Raw genomic sequence first — 15,824 nt, forward strand, 5'->3', positions numbered from 1 at the left:
CAAAAATGATTTAGCAAAGACTTGGACTACATACCTCTAAGGACTCTCCTAAACTTCTTTGGTCTCCAACCTCTAATAGCCCCATTAAAGACCCTGCTAAAAGGGTTAGATATTCAACGTTCGAAAATGTGATGAGGTAGACAATTCTATCTAGAAGCACTTATAAATTGTTCCACAAAGAAAGATTAATTTGGTGTAATCTCAGTAAAACACAGAATGTTTGGGCCATCTGTGGGGACTTTATACACACTTCCATCTATCCATAACAATTCATTTGCATTTTAAACAATTAAGACAAATCAATGCAAAACATTTTCTAATGCAATCTAATCTTCACCTTCCTCTCTAAACAGCTGCTTTAACTCCAGACCTGCTCTCTGGAGAGATCACAATAAAAGAAAGGCTCTGCAGATGTCTGGGCAAAAACAACTTCTTCCTCCTCCTCCTGTTGGGTACAAGGAGCAGGAAAACTGTAGATAATCACCTTGCTTAACAAAAACATTACAAAAAATAGTTATTTCTCATACGCACTAAAAAAAAAAATCATTCGTTTCTGAGGCACTGGTGCTGTGCAGATTTTAGGTAATATTTTAGCTGTCCACCCTGACTCCTCCTGAACATTACCCTACACTTCAGCAAGTCCCACTGAGAGAACACCTATTTACTGTTCAAATACCTGAAAGGAGCTGCTTCTGGAAAGAAATCAATATGTGGAGGGAATGGTAAGATCCTGCCCTTACGTATTAATATAAGGGCATTACATCATATGAATTGTCTACAGAGATCTCCTTCAAGAACAGGAATTTAGGTATGGGAATTTTGTCCGTCCTTCTCCCACGAAAGAGGTGTTGGGGATCCTTATATATGAAGCAAGTCAGCAGCAAAAGGGGCCTCTGACTATTTTAAGTGTCTCAGATTTAATAGCTCAGACAAAAGGCTAAGACGTTCATTCTGCTACTGACCAAATGATTCAAATCAAAAAGCACTTCTAAGCAACAGCAAACTGCAGTTCCCCTGTTCTTGAGCTAACACTTTCCTTGTTGGCTTATGACATTCATCTCACCAAATCCTCATAAGCTGACCTGGATAAAAAAAGGATGCCAGCATCCAAATTAATATGTTAATCAACATCCAAAATTAAATTACTTTATTATCCCAGCACTGACCAGTGATCATATCTGTGATAGAAAGCCAGCAGAGAAGCCTGTTCTCATTTCATCCTAGAATGCAGGTTAGAAGAGCTCTCCAAATTTCAGTACTGGGAATGAGACAGACAACCTAATGAATACAACTGCTATTTAGGTACTGACAAAAGACATTTTAAAAAAAAAAAAAAAAATTATGCTTTAAAATCACAACATCCAGATCAAAACCACAACATTTAAATATGTCAAATCATCTAAATCTATTAACTGAGTTTCGCTTACTCATTTTCTATAATGTGGAGCTTTTCTAAGAATCCCAAGGTGATCAGTATTAGGACAACAGATAGCCTGATAATACCTTTTGACTTCTGTTTTATTTGCCTGTATCAGCTCTCACTGTTGTGGCACATTAAATCAGGGTTTCACTATTTCCAGTAAATTACCCTTTTGATCTGCTATCATTACCTTGGATACTTTCTGTTGACCTTTGTCTGTCAGCAAGAGCACCATGTTTTCTATTCTTATGAAGTATAGTTATACCTGCGCACCTCATACTTTTCAAGAAAAACAGCTCATCATATTCTTTCACTTGCTAAAAAAAAAAAAAAGGTAGTCATTCCAGCATACCCTCCCCACCACTGTTTGATTCAATTTTGTAAGTGAACAAAAAAAAAAAAAAAAAAAAACCAACAACAACAACACCACAACAACAACAACAAAAAAATCATTCCAAGCATCTTTGATAGTCTGGAGAAAGAAAAAAAAGGGGGGGGGGGGGGGACAAATGGAGCAAAAAGGAAGGAGCAAGAGAAGCAGGAATTCCTCCTGCTGCTCCAGTGCAAGGCACCAGAAGGATCGTTAGCAGCCATGCCCAGACAACTCAACACCAGGCTGTCTGGCTGCTGTGTTCTAGACCTACTTGCACAGCCCAGAAAAGAGCAACTTTTGCACTGCACTCAGCATAATAAAATATTGCTAATTCAGTAGGTCAGTTCCCCTTAAAGAAGCCAATAAGGAAAAAAAAAAAAACACAACACCTTTTCTTTATTTGTGTCACCCTTCCCCCACATTATCCGAACAATTCACATTTGTGTTTACAAAGCCAGAGACTGCTTCTCTCCAGGGGAGACAGTTTACATTGACGTTTCTTAGCTAAGGTGATTGGTTGGTGCAAAACAATGTAGTCCCTTTAACCTTTGGGCAAACTGCTGATATGGTCCTGGAGGCATGCATTGATCACACTGGTGCTGTAGATCAGAAACACACCTCCAAGCTGCTCCTAAATCTCTACTGATACTTCAGGAGACTGATGCACAGAAACTGAAAAAAAAAAAAACCACACACACCAGAAATACAGCTTTTGTCCTCTCGGTAAGGCCAAAGCACAGAGAGGGCCTGCAGAGAATGGAAATAGATGGAGACAGATGCACCCATCATTTACACGCGCTGAGCGCTCCCCATTATGCAGACAATTATTTCATCCATATAATGCACCGTGGTAAGCTGCTGATTTGGGGACTGCACCACATCTGGCTGGTACATAGACACAGTTGGCATCCTGTAAATATATCTCTGCTGGATCTAAGTGCCAGCTGAGAAAAGCAGGAGAAATCTTAATTTACCAAACCCCACGAAATTTGGATTTTGAGAGGGAGGGGGAAACAAAGGAACACACTTTTGCACCTGCTTTCCTTTTGATTTCTCTCTCTTCATCCTTCCACTGTGGCTCACAGCCCATTAGGGGGGGGAAAAAAAAACCCACCACACACACACAAAAAACCACAAAAGACACACAAAGACAAAAAACCCAAATGCCTTAACAGACATCCAGGGAACTCTCTTGTTTGTATCAGTACTACATTGCAGGGTGGGTGAAGAGGAGGGGAAAAAACTACCAAGAGGTGGCCAAGACAAGAAGTGTCGCATGCACAGAACAGCAGGGCTTGCAGTGCAATCAATCACCACACACGCTGCCTTCAGACGAAAGCTGCTGCCAGCAGCTCCCCCTACATGCTTGCCCTGCGAACGATGCCTGTCCCTACAAACACTCATCCAGGACGTGGATCCTGCCCCCCAGCCTCAGCAGGGCTGGACCAAACACACAAATCCATAATTAGCAACAGGACCGGGATCAACGGTGGATGACACCACTGTCGTATGTGTTTGGTTCAGCAGTAAAATGCAGCTGAGCCAGGAATAATGCAGAAAGTCAAAATTAATCACTTCTCACCTTTACCCAATTTCCTTTGAATTTTTTTTTCTTCTTTTATTTCAGATGACGTAAGTAAAAAGATGCTTTGTACAAAGCCCCAAGCTCAGGTCCCTCCTCCTCTCTCTTAAGGAGAAGGTATAAAATCTAAAAGCATATGAGGGTCAGTTGTTGTCAGCACCCTTTAAAAATAATCCTGAGTTCCAAATGCCTTTGTTGGTGCAAGAGCCTCCACACAAAAAGAACCAAGTCCCCCACTACAGCAGAATCTGTGCACCACATGTATTACCGCAGTTGGGAATAGGGAGGTAAGATGATCTGAATTCCTGGGTAAGGCAGCTTTTTCTTATCTTGTAAGAACTGCAAAGACAGGCTGTGGACAAAAAAAGTGACTTTTTGTGGGTTATCTTTACAATTGTGTCTCTTTGTTTGCTCCCAGTGCTTTCACCCTCTGGAAGCACCGTTGAGCAGGGCAACAGTTCCTGGCATATACACACACAGAGACCTTTTTCCTGCACCAGAGCCCACAATAGCCGATTTACAAACCAAAACGTGTTGCACCTCTCCTTCCACCGCATGTGCCTGAGAATCATGAGCATCCTCCAGCTTCCAGCCCCATCCATCACACCCTGACACAGAGCTATGGGCTTAGAAATCACCTCCCAGCAGCGTGGCTGACAAAGTACAAGCCTCATCAAACACAACCTGCTCTGCTGTACCAACATGGGCCCTGCAGCACTGCCAGGGCTGAAAAGCTTTTTTTTTTTCGTCAGGGAGCTGAAGAGACTGAATTCAGGGGGGCATCTGGGGTGGGGAGGAGAAGACCCCTCCTGGGCAGGGGAACCAGAGCATAGCCATTTGTCCCACAAGTTACATTTCATTATAGTTCGTGAATAAACTGATAAATTACACCAGGAATCACAGACAGCACAGAGGGAACATTCATCTCCAGCAGGGTATTTGCATTGCAACGACAACAACTAATCCTATCAGAAAACATCAAAATGAGCTCTCTTATCACACAACTCACTGTACACAATACAAAACACACACAGCCCCGGTTTTACTGTCGGTATGACCCACAATTTTATAGGTAGGTAATGCATATTAGCTCAGGAGGCCTTTTCAAAAGATCTGTAGCAAAAAGTTCCAGAAGATAAAAATCCACCACCACTCTGCACTGCATGTTATCTCTCTTTTAAAAGAATTCTATTCATACCACCTCTGATTTATCAAAAAAGAAAAAAGCAGTTACAATATTCTTATTCCATCTTAACAAGCAGCATAAATCCTTAAACTAAAACTAATTTTTAAAAAGCTGCCGTAGCAAGCTATTTGAACTGATGAAAACGCGACTGATAGCGCAACTGCAGAGCTATAGATAGAAGAGCATCCACAATTTCTCGTAATTCTCTGACACTTGTCTGGTCTGTGATCTAAAACCTTCTGACGTCAACTGAGGTTCCCACATCTCTCCAGCCAAAGACTAAATCAAGAGCACATCAGTGAAGAGAATATTGTTACCTAGAATATAAGCCCTGTCTCAAAGACATTTTTTCCCTTTATTTAGTGCATTCGAGAAGGTGGTTTATGCATAACTTTAAATATCTGACTAGTCCCCCAACTTTAAAGGGAATATTCAGTATGTGTGACGCTAGACACATGCTTTTGTCTTTGCAGGGACTTTTTTCTTTGTTTTTCCATGAAAAATGCAATTATAACTTTTTTTAAAAACCCTTCAGTATATGCACATGTAAGCATCAATGCTAGTGTGTGCTGGATTTATTTCACAAGTAATTAAAAGCTGAGCATTGACAAATGATTTGTGTGAGCTACATTTTCAAACCTGTTGTAGTGGCTTAAGATCACACATATCCAGAAAGTCACTGCTTGTGTTCCAAGAGCTGTAGATGCTTCTGGAAGAGGGATTAGTTTAAAATGTCATTGGTGAGAATGCCTGCGGCTCAAAACTGAATTTAACACATGCACTTTTTTTACTATGCAATAAGCAAGAGTGACCATGTAACATACGATAGTTTGAACGTCATCCTTGTAAGAGCAGGGATCTTGCATACAACTGAGCACTATTCCTATGTGATTTGTTGGTCTCCCTGTGCTCTTCCCATCCCAGCTATATAGAACATGCAGATTTCTACCTCCTGTCACTGATTGTCTGGTCATTTATTATATTCTTATTGCTCTGCCCGGGCAGCGTCAGCAATTATTCCAAGTGCTGGTGTCTTTCCATAGAGTTAATCAGCGTAATTGGGATGTTTTATAGTTTTAGGCAGGGTGTTTTGCCATATAGAGTAGGAGCCACGGGCTGCAGGAATGTAGCAGTGGAGCACAGAGACACTGCAATGCTGCAGTCCAAAAAAGAGATTTTTCTCCAATAAAGTTGTTGCACTTTTCCCTGGATGGGAGTGATCACAGAGGGTTAATTCCCTGAGGCCCATGGAAAAGTGCCTTCCCGTTCTTCTCCTCCTGTACAGCCATGGGGACCAGTGATAACATGTGTCGTACAGGACCTCTGAGAGTGTTTTGGGATCCTCTGGATTAAAACTTTAACTGATTACATCGCACGACTACTGCAATGCAGTTACTTCTGGTGCAAAAGCTAGAATTGGTTTAAACAGCTCACAGCAACAGAGCACAACCACCCAGGACAGAGACAGCAATGTTCTACAAGCCTACTTTTTCTTTCCTGTCCCCCCTCCTCCCATCATTAATTGGGATAAATAATAGCAAATTGCCCAGTTCTTTCTCAGGGTGAAATCTCTTTCGAGAGGTTCTCGAATTCTGTATTTCACCAGTCTCGCTGTACACAATTATTTTTCTATCCTGTCCCAACATCTGGTCTGCTCCATGCTTCAGTTGCATAAGCACTCAGCTGGAGTAAGAAAACAACCAAGTCCAAATTTCCTCTGCATCTCCAAGAACTGACTTTGCAAATTCACTCCGTAGCACACCCCACATCCACACTGCATGGACTGCAATCACCAGCAGCTGAGCACAACCACAGGGATTGCAACCAGCACATCTGTAACACTCAGAGGTCCTTCTATTCTGCATCATGTCAGGCCAAAAATATAGCATCGGGGCTCTCTTCTCCCCACAAACCTCCACTCTTCTTTTATCCTGTCCATCTCTATTGCTGCAGGCCAGAAATTCAAGCAACATGACAGAAAAAAAAACAACAAAAAACACGTGGACAGTGAGTTTCATCCTTTTTAATTGAATAGCATATCAATATTGATTGTGCTATTCATTTCGATAGTAAATCTAATCATTTAAAAAAAAAGTCTGCTTGCAGTCTCTGCCAAGCCTTCCCAGGCCAGCATCTGGCAGCATTTCCCACAAGATAACATGCTGATGTGCAGTTAGAAAATAAGGGTCTATGTACAGAGTTTGGAGCTGTCCCTTTCCACCAGGAAAATCTCTCGTATGTCCTTCCTCCCTCTGTCTGCTGAGGACAAAATGGAAATGGGCAATCCCAGCATCAGCAAAGGCTGAATAATCCAGGCTGAGCTCTGTTGAGCTCCAGCTTCTGCTCAGGGGCCTCTGTGCCCAGGAGGCATCTCAGGAACCAGAGAGGTAGTTTGGGAAACCTGGACAAGCAGGGCAGGGGGAAAGTCACCATGGACAACATGATGCATTTCTACACCCAACCATCTGACATTCTCTTTGTGACTGTGGCTCTCAGAGCCTGCTGGTGGCAATAAAACCAAGCTGGTGAATTCTCCTGTGTCCCTAAGACCCCACACTGCTCTAGAAAGGCCTGGCTTTGGAGGGAATGTGGGAAACAGTTACACTGGTCACCTCGGCTTGCCTCAAAGACCTGACAGATATTCCTCTCTCCTGGTATACCTGCTTACAAAAATATCACATTTGCATGACAAATGTGTGAGCCAGCTCACCTGAACACTATTCCAAACACATCCCTGCCAAGCTTTCTGGCTTATGTTGTGTTTCAAAAATAAAAACAAGCAGACCACTTCAGAAACCTTTGCTAAACAGCACTGAACCAGAGTGAGTGGTCAGATATCTTATGTTTCCCCAGCCTGCAGAGAGCACAACCAGAGCAATAAACCCAGTGCTGTTCTCCTGAGCCACTGACGTTACACCAATTTACCTTCCCAGGGATGTGAGCCTTCCACACTTTGCAGAGATAAATTTCTTCCGCAAACACTTGTTTTGCAACAGTTTGTGTTTCTGCTGCCAGGCAATATTTTTTACCCTCAGAATTAATGATTAACAATTAAATTATTTGACAGGGGAAGAGAGGCCCTGTGCTAATTAAATTCCTTCATCTCTCCTCTTCACAAAGGAATAAAAAAAATATTTTTCAGTATCAGCATTCAACCAGAACAGGGCAGTTTGTGATGTTGGATTTAATTAGATGGACAAACATGGGCACAGCCAAAAGAAAAAAAAAAAAAAGAAAGCATTAAAATATTGCACAAGGGCCATACAAATGGGGGGAAGATGAGGAAACAGCTAACTGGGGAGCTGGGAACCAAGCAAACTGACTCATCCTGACTGCAGAAGAACCGCTTTCTAAACAAAATAACTTCTTATGAGACTATAGGATCTGTTTTGCTGAAAAAAAATAATGCAGACAGGGCAAGCTGTGTCTGTATAGGCTGGGAGAAACCAGTAATAGGTGTCCTGCCAAACCCAACTGCTCCATTTTAAGGAGTGCATTTCTCAGGTATCCTGAGCAGCTCAGCTGTTCATCTCCACCAGCTTTCACCCTCACATGCCTGCTGATGGGCTGGATCTCCAAAGTGCTTGGTGATATCTGCTTACATGCCAGCACTAATATCACAAAAGGTTATGCTAGTTCATTGACCCTTTGAAGAGATCCTTTCCATTGTTGTTGCTGTGATGACTGCCTGACGGCATTTTCTGAGCCAGATACACTAGAGGTTACACCAGCGCAAATAAGATAAGACACTGTCTGGCTGCTATTAAAATGCACCAGGATGCTCTCAGCTCAGACGACACTCTTGCGCCAAAGCAAACTACATCCTTCATGTTTTTGTTACATGTTTTGCCTCTTTGTTTGGAGAATAAATTTTCTCTCTGAACAACACAATAATCCACTCTAAATTTCCAGCTCTCTTCTATCATCGATAATTTTCAAGTCACTTGGCAATTTCCCTCTCCTTGTCTCTGCTGGGCCAGTCCTATGGGACTTTCAAGGGTGCTTCTTTAAGAACCAAGGGATGAAGAAAATCCCAGAAAGCCCCCAAGGCAGCACACACAGCAATGGCTCAGATAAACCTGGAAGAGGGCAGAGGCTGAGAGCATTTTTGGATGTTGTCTGAGCTCAACTACCATAGCGAAGCTCAGTTATCACAATGCGAGTGACTATTTCAGGGTAGTGTTAGATGCAATCCATCCCTTCAAAGCATGGTGGGATGGGCCAGCCTCCCTGTAGCCCCCAGAGCTGTTTTATACTGTTACTCCTGAGCTAGAGAGTAAATATCTGTCTGCTGCTGGAAAGGCTTTGCTATCCACTCATCCCCTGCTTTGTTGCCTTTTCTTCTTATATCTAGAGGGGAAGTTGTTACCAGCTAGTTTTAGGAAAGCATTTAGTAACCAAACAGAAACCAGAAGAAACTCAGAACTCATCATTCCTAGGTCACCTGGGTAATAACACACAGCAGCCAAACAGTTTCTAAAACAAAATCACAGAGGGGTTGGGGTTGGAAGGGACCTCTGGAGATCATCCAGTCCAACCCACCTGCTAAAGCAGGTTCACCAGAGTAGATCACACAGGAATGTGTTTCAGGTGGGTTTGAATGTCTCCAGGGAAGGAGACACCACAACCTCTCTGGGCAGCCTGTTCCAGGGCTCTGGCACCTCAAAGGAAAGACATTTCTCCTCATATTCAGATGGAACCTCCTGTGATTCAGTCTGTGCCCATTGACCCTCATCCTATTGTTGGGCCCCATTGAAAGGAGTCTGGTCCCATCTTCTTGACACCCGCCATTGAGATATTTATAAACATTGATAAGATCCCCTCTCAGCCTTCTCTTCTCCAGGCTGAACAGACGCAGCTCTCTCAGTCTTTCCTCATAAGGAAGATGGTCCAAACACACACCAGGAGGCATGAAACCATAATGGTAGTTTCAGCGCATTCCCAAAGGTGCTCACAGAAACTACTCACAGGGATAGGCATGAAGCTGCAGAAAGCAGTGGGGCTGTGGTCCTCTCCTGGATGTTTGTGGGAATCATTTGTCTTAGATACATCCTTCCATGCAGGAACCAAGCCCATGAAATTCATTTACTTGTAACTTCAAAGCGGAAAGAATCAGAAAATGACACCCAAGAAATACCAGCAGATTCACTCATTGTAAGTGGAGGGAACATATTCAGCATAGGCTTTTGCACTGAATTTATGGGAAAGCCAAATGCTGGTTTCTGTGCTTTTTCACCTCATTTTTTAAAATGGATGCCAGCAGAATTGCAGTTTCTAATTATCTTTTTGCACTTAAAGCTTATCAGGTTTGTATTGCCTCTTCTCCCCTCCACCCAGCCCCTCACTTTTCCACTTCCATATACTGCCTCCAGTCTACAGTTAATGAGAAGAAATCAGTGAATTGCACTATCTGGCATCTTGCTGCTGAAGTGGCAGGAGTCTTTGGTTACCAAGTCATTTGCTGCTTAATTGAAATCTTTTCTCTAGACTCATTGCCATGCAGACACTCTATTGGAATGCAAGTAGTCAAGCCCAGTATTGATTGTCCTCCCACTCCCAGCTTTCTTCCTCTGAGTTTGCAAATTTACTGCATCCTATTATTCTCTTTTAAAAAATATAATAAAAAAAACCATCACCCATTCTACTATCCCATTTACCCCTGAAACACACTCGTTTGTCTTTGCATAGTTTGTTAGAGCAGACGACAAGAAATGGTGGGTGGCTATAGTAAAAGCTAGATATGCATTTTGTCAGATCATCTCCAAGCATGAGCATGCATCAGCCAGTTCAGATGAGGTCCTGTCTGGAAGCAGATTGTGAAGGTATAAAGGGTAAATTAAATCCTAGTTTTAGACTCTCACTAGAAGTGATCTGGAGTTTCTCTCAACTCTTCATTGCAGAAGTTAAACAATTTTTAACAGTTAAAACCTAGCAACCAGAGAACCCTAATACAGTTTCAGCTTGCAGAAGAAGCCAGACTGCAGTTGAGTTTGCAGAACTGAAAACAGGCTTGGCAAGCTATTGCTGCCAACAGTAGGAAAGAGACTCAGTTCAATACAGGTCACTACAGACTCACAACTTTGAAATTATGGCATCTGAGTCCTTCTGAATTCCATCCATTTTTTAAGTCCCTGAGGAACTCTGTCATTCAAAATGCTCTTGTCAAGGCCTTGTCCAGATAACATGTGTGTCTTTGGAGTCTTGGCTCAAACTTGCATTGTATGAAGAGGTCTTTCAGCACTGGGTCACATGAACACCATATGATGTAACTGTCCTGAAGTTCTTCCCAATAGATTTTGTGTCAGTATTTAGTACTGCTCTTCTGAAAGACAGCAGGTTTGACTACTGCAGAGTATCTCGAGACAGTGTTGAAACGCAAAACTTCCCAAGGTGAGGTCCTCATACTGTAAGAGGACTCTGTGACATTATTTGTGAGGACAGATGCAGCTAAATAGTTTGTGCCAGTTATTCACATGCTTAGGCCTCTCAGCTGCTCTGCCACAGTGGTTTCTCAAAGTTCCAACACAGCCTTTGTACTTAAAAGAGTCAGGTTTTCAAAGGGTGAAGTAATGGGTCTCACTTCCTTCTAAGCAGCTTTCTTTGGCATATTATACATTTGCATTGCAGTACTGCCTGTAGGCTTCAACCAGCATCAGGCATCTGAACCTACAGCCAGAGACAGCTCTTGCCCTAAGCACATTGCATGTCACCTATAGTTTTGGGCTTGGGTATTTTTGTTTGGTTGATTTGGGGTTTTATTCCCCATGCCACTAATCTAGGTGATTTTACAACACACTTTCAGCCTGTGTTCATGTAGAAGCCATATAACCAAAGGGAAGGAACTGAAGTGTCTATTTCTGTCTTGGAAATCAAACCTTCCTGCAAAGTTCAGAATGAGCACCTAGTACCATGGGTTTCTTGTTCCTGTCTAAATGGCAACAGAGACTTCTTAAGCCCAAATCATTGCCCTGCAGATCTTGTGGACTCCCATAGAGTCAGAAGGTACATTGCCAGCCTTAGATTTTTATCTTCTACAGATAAATTGGTAATTTTACTCTTTCTGCCCCAGAAGCCATAGAGGTCCACAAATGATTTCATTTCTTTTCATCCTCAGCCCAACATGAGTATCATTTCAGGATCACGCTCCAGACACCTCCCAGTCCAGAGACCAAGTTGCTGTATTCAACTCAGACTCCTGCATTGCAGGTACCAATAGCAAATGCTGGACTGACCAGCAAGCGGGAAGCTAAAATACGTCTATCCCTTACAGTCCCAAAGGCTCTGCAGGAGCTATGCAGTCACATGACACTCATTTAAGCCTCAAATTCCAGATTGCTCTGATTTTACCTGCCTTTTGGAAAATTAGACTGTCAGACTACCAAATATGCTCCTTGCTATTTGCCATGTAATTAAGCAGTAATTGCTGCCCAAGGCTAATCTCAGAGTATATTTTTCCTGTGGAGCTCAGTGCCAGAGTTCACATTTGTAATTTAGTGGCATGCCAAGGAGATATACCTAAACTCACAAAAGGATTTTCTCCACTCATCGTCTCTCTTCTACTTTGGTGGCAGCTGAGATTCTGTATTCAGAGATGTTTGGGCTGGGCAAACAAATTAGCAGAGACCAGCCTCATTAGGAATTCACATGGGGACCCATCCTGCCTCAGAACAGGGATGAGATGCTGACTGCTCAGTTTCTGGACCCCAAACCCTCTCCAGAATGGGATGTACACTAAAACCTCCACTTTCTTTCTACTCACACAGCCTGGCAGCCTCCAAAGAAGCTGAAGCAGCAGCACGATCTGCCCCCAAACCCATGTCTCCTTCTGACTTCTTGGATAAGTTGATGGGGCGAACTTCAGGATACGATGCCAGGATCAGGCCAAATTTTAAAGGTATGCAAAACCCCTTGCTTTCACGCCTTTGTTTCATTTTGGGATCAAAAACTGCATGCAATCCTCACTAATGCCTCCCTAACTGTATATACATGAACTGTCTTTATGTTCATATGAAATATGTATGATAATGAGAGATTGGGCACATCAATCCCTTGTAGACGTGTGGAAAGGCATCTGATTTCCACTCAGTATGTAAACAACCTCGTAATACCTTTACTAAGAGATAGAAGTGGAATCTGCCCCCTCTCAGCCAGTGTCCAGCCCTCTTCAATGTTCATTTCATTTCCTTTTTTTTCCTACCACCAATTCCTCCTCACCCCAAGTGTCACTAGCAATGCTAAGACAGGGCTCCCAGGACCCATTAATCATACTGGTAGCACCTGCCATCCAGCTTCAAGTAATAAGCTTTATCGTAGGCTTTTAAACTCAAATATAGGCAAGAAGCTTAAGTCCTAGCAATCAAATAGGCAATAGAAAACACTACTGTTTCTATCCAAACCACAAAGAGTTAAAAAAACACCCTGTAAACCTCCCTACCTCTAAATTATGCACACACACAAAAGAAATTAAACTTTAATATTTAATGAAATGTATACATTATCTTCTTGCTGAAGGCAGCTGTATTGCATTTTTATTTGAGATAATTTAATTTTGGTTTTATTTCAATGAACTACACCTTCCCCACAGGGCAGTTTTGCTGGCTTAGCCTCCCACACATAAATCAGGCTCCAATTTATATGGGAGGCATAGGAGGTGTTTTACAGAGCTTGGGGTTGTAGCTCTCAAAGCATGCCATTTAAATTAACTGTAGTAACTCATAAGGGCATTTTAATGGCTTAGATCTGAATGAAAATAATACCAAAGATCCATATCAGATTGATTTTTAGGGAGGGGAATATTAACAAAAAGAAGACTGCAGCTTTTCCATAAAACCTGGAGATTCACTTTCTGAGAATAAAGCAGCAGCATTTGGGCCTTGGTTTAAGTTGGAAGATGAAGTCAGTAACCTGGGCAGGGCTGAACCCGTCAGATGTGGGACAAAGGTCCTCTCACCCAGGCTGAACCCATAACCCTGCTGCGGGAAAACTATATTCCTTCACAGCTGCAGAGTTGGCACATTCCAGCAGCAGGTGAGGAAGTTTCTAGAGCCTCATGCAAGCTTAAAAAAAAAACAAACAAACAAAAAACAAAACAAAAAAACCCCCACAAACAAACAAAAAAACCACAACACACCACACACACATCACCAAACAAACAAACAAACCCACCCAACAGACACACACCACACCAAAAACCTTGCAAAATGCTGACAGCTCCCCTTGGATGCAGCAGGAAGAGCATCGTGCCTCAGCATGGGCTGGGCTGCCCTAAGAGTTGTCTTCATGTGCACTGGGCCAAGCTCATCCCATACTCAGCTTCACCAGAGCATATTAGCACAGGACCAGGATGAACAGGGTCAAAATATTCAGGGATGAGCACATGCAGTCATCCAGGAGGTCAGCTCAGTGTTTTTCTTACCTTGTGCCCTCTGGGAGGGGAAGTCACATGCACATGGACTTTCTATGTGGTTCATGAGATGGATCCAGAGAAGAAAACTCTTACTCCTGAGATCAAGAGGAGCACTACACAAGGTATAAAATGAGTCTGATCAAATGTGTACTTTCAGCTGCTGGGTAAACATCACAAGCCTTTTGGATAAAATGAGTTGCTAAAGGAGGAAATACACCATTTGGTATCTAATATTTTAGCTCATGCCTGTGTTTAACAGTCTGGAAGAAGAGCTGCACAGACTGAGCAGGATGTGAGCTGCTGCCGTGCTGGCAAACGACTGTCTGGGAACTGGTTAGGCAGAAGCCTGCTCCTCATACCAAGAAAATCCCAGCTAGAGAGTGGGGACTATAGATGTCACATGGCTGCAATCCTACTCCTGCAGAGGGCAGGCACAAAGTTTCAGATGAGGCCAAAACTGGAGAGGAGGAAAGGGAAACAAAGGGAAGAAAACCAAGTTCCAATTGTTAATGGAAATTCCTTATTACTAAGTAATTTCCACACATGAAGAAGTCTGCACTGATTAGAGGCACAAGCCTCTCCTTAAAGCCATTCCCCACCTCCCAAGTACTTCATTTTGCAGCAGGTGCCAGACTGCAGATGCGGCCTCAGCAGACAAGCATCGCTCCCCCAGCAAGGCAGAGCCATCAGGCAGTGTTTGAAATGCAGACACCATCCTGTCTCCGTAAAGGATGGGAAAATAATCTAAAAATTCACACTCACCACTCCCACAGATCTTATCCCCCCAGAAGCATCTGTCACAGGGACGATATGAGATTAATTCCCCTGGTGTTGAAGGGGAACCATGGTTCTGGGGGCAGAGTCCTCTGCTCCCTGCCTGGGCTGCCTTTCCCCACCACACACTGGGCAGCAACAGCAGCAGGTCCTTTGGGAGCCCCCAGAGCAGAAGGCCCTTTTGCTGCTTTCCTCCCTTTGTTAAGGCTCTACAGAAATCTTCTCATTCTGTGGGCAAGCCACAGGTTTGCCCAGCACCAGATATAGCTCTGGTTCCAAAATGTTCTCCAACTTTGTGTTGTGCTGAACTGCAGCTCTGGGTATGTCTCTTGGTGCAAACGCAACATTTAAACCTCAGATCTGCCAAGCAATATTGTGATCAATTTCCAGTCATGCTGATACCCTCATGCACCAGTAGCACACAAACAGACTGACCCCAATGCGCTCTAACCACAATCTTTTCATCTCTTAATCCTCACTCCTCTCCTTTGGTAGCCCCTTAACTTTTTTGATACAAGCAGGCTAAGCAAAGCTTCAATTTGAAAGCAAATGAAGCCCAGAAGAGGCATGGCCCAAAGTCTGGTAGTAACTTCTCCCAAAAGAGGACAGCCAGGGAATTTCTGCTGACAGAGCCCTGAAGTTTCCTACCCAGCTGCGAGCTTCAGCAGACACCATCATCATCCCATGGGGTGCTTGCTCCTCTATCCAGACTGAGCCCTACAGCACACTCTACTGTACTGGCTCTGCAGGAAACATATTGTCCTAGTTCAGAAACATTTAGATTCTTTAACAGAGTGTTTTAAAAGTACACACCTGTAAATAATAGGGCCTTTCAATAATCTCTTCGCTTTTTTCTGGGAGACACTACTATCATGTTCTAGGTGAGCTGGCCACCCATACAGCAGTGTCAAGATATGTAGAAAGCTGTCCTGCCCGGCTGTGATTCCTTTTCATCAAAACAGTTCACAGAAGAGATATATAAACACTCTCCCAAACAGGGGAACAGACACAAAGCAGGAGCATTCTTTGATGTCAAACTGGCTTCAGAACCAAGACTAAACTAAACCAGGTCACCCAGACCTT

General features: G+C 43.1%; 2 protein-coding genes across 4 annotated transcripts in view; both read left to right on the forward strand.

Annotated features, from left to right (window-relative positions):
• SPARC (secreted protein acidic and cysteine rich) overlaps positions 1 to 15,824 on the forward strand; it is a 425,399-nt gene that overhangs the window by 319,899 nt on the left and 89,676 nt on the right. The window contains exon 1 of one of the 2 annotated variants that reach the window (XM_065643788.1): positions 2,659 to 2,668. The exons of the other annotated variant lie outside the window; for it this stretch is intronic. The gene's annotated coding sequence lies outside the window, so the exon portion shown is untranslated. Of the gene's footprint in view, positions 1 to 2,658; positions 2,669 to 15,824 lie in introns of those variants that run through there. 2 annotated transcript variants of the gene reach the window in all.
• GLRA1 (glycine receptor alpha 1) overlaps positions 1 to 15,824 on the forward strand; it is a 36,133-nt gene that overhangs the window by 3,832 nt on the left and 16,477 nt on the right. The window contains exon 2 of one of the 2 annotated variants that reach the window (XM_065643781.1): positions 12,325 to 12,455. In XM_065643781.1, coding sequence (XP_065499853.1) covers positions 12,325 to 12,455 — 131 coding nt within the window. Of the gene's footprint in view, positions 1 to 12,324; positions 12,456 to 15,824 lie in introns of those variants that run through there. The other variant, XM_065643782.1, reaches the window with a different exon arrangement.

This window comes from Caloenas nicobarica, chromosome 13 (assembly GCF_036013445.1).
Source record: "Caloenas nicobarica isolate bCalNic1 chromosome 13, bCalNic1.hap1, whole genome shotgun sequence".
NCBI lineage: Eukaryota > Metazoa > Chordata > Aves > Columbiformes > Columbidae > Caloenas > Caloenas nicobarica.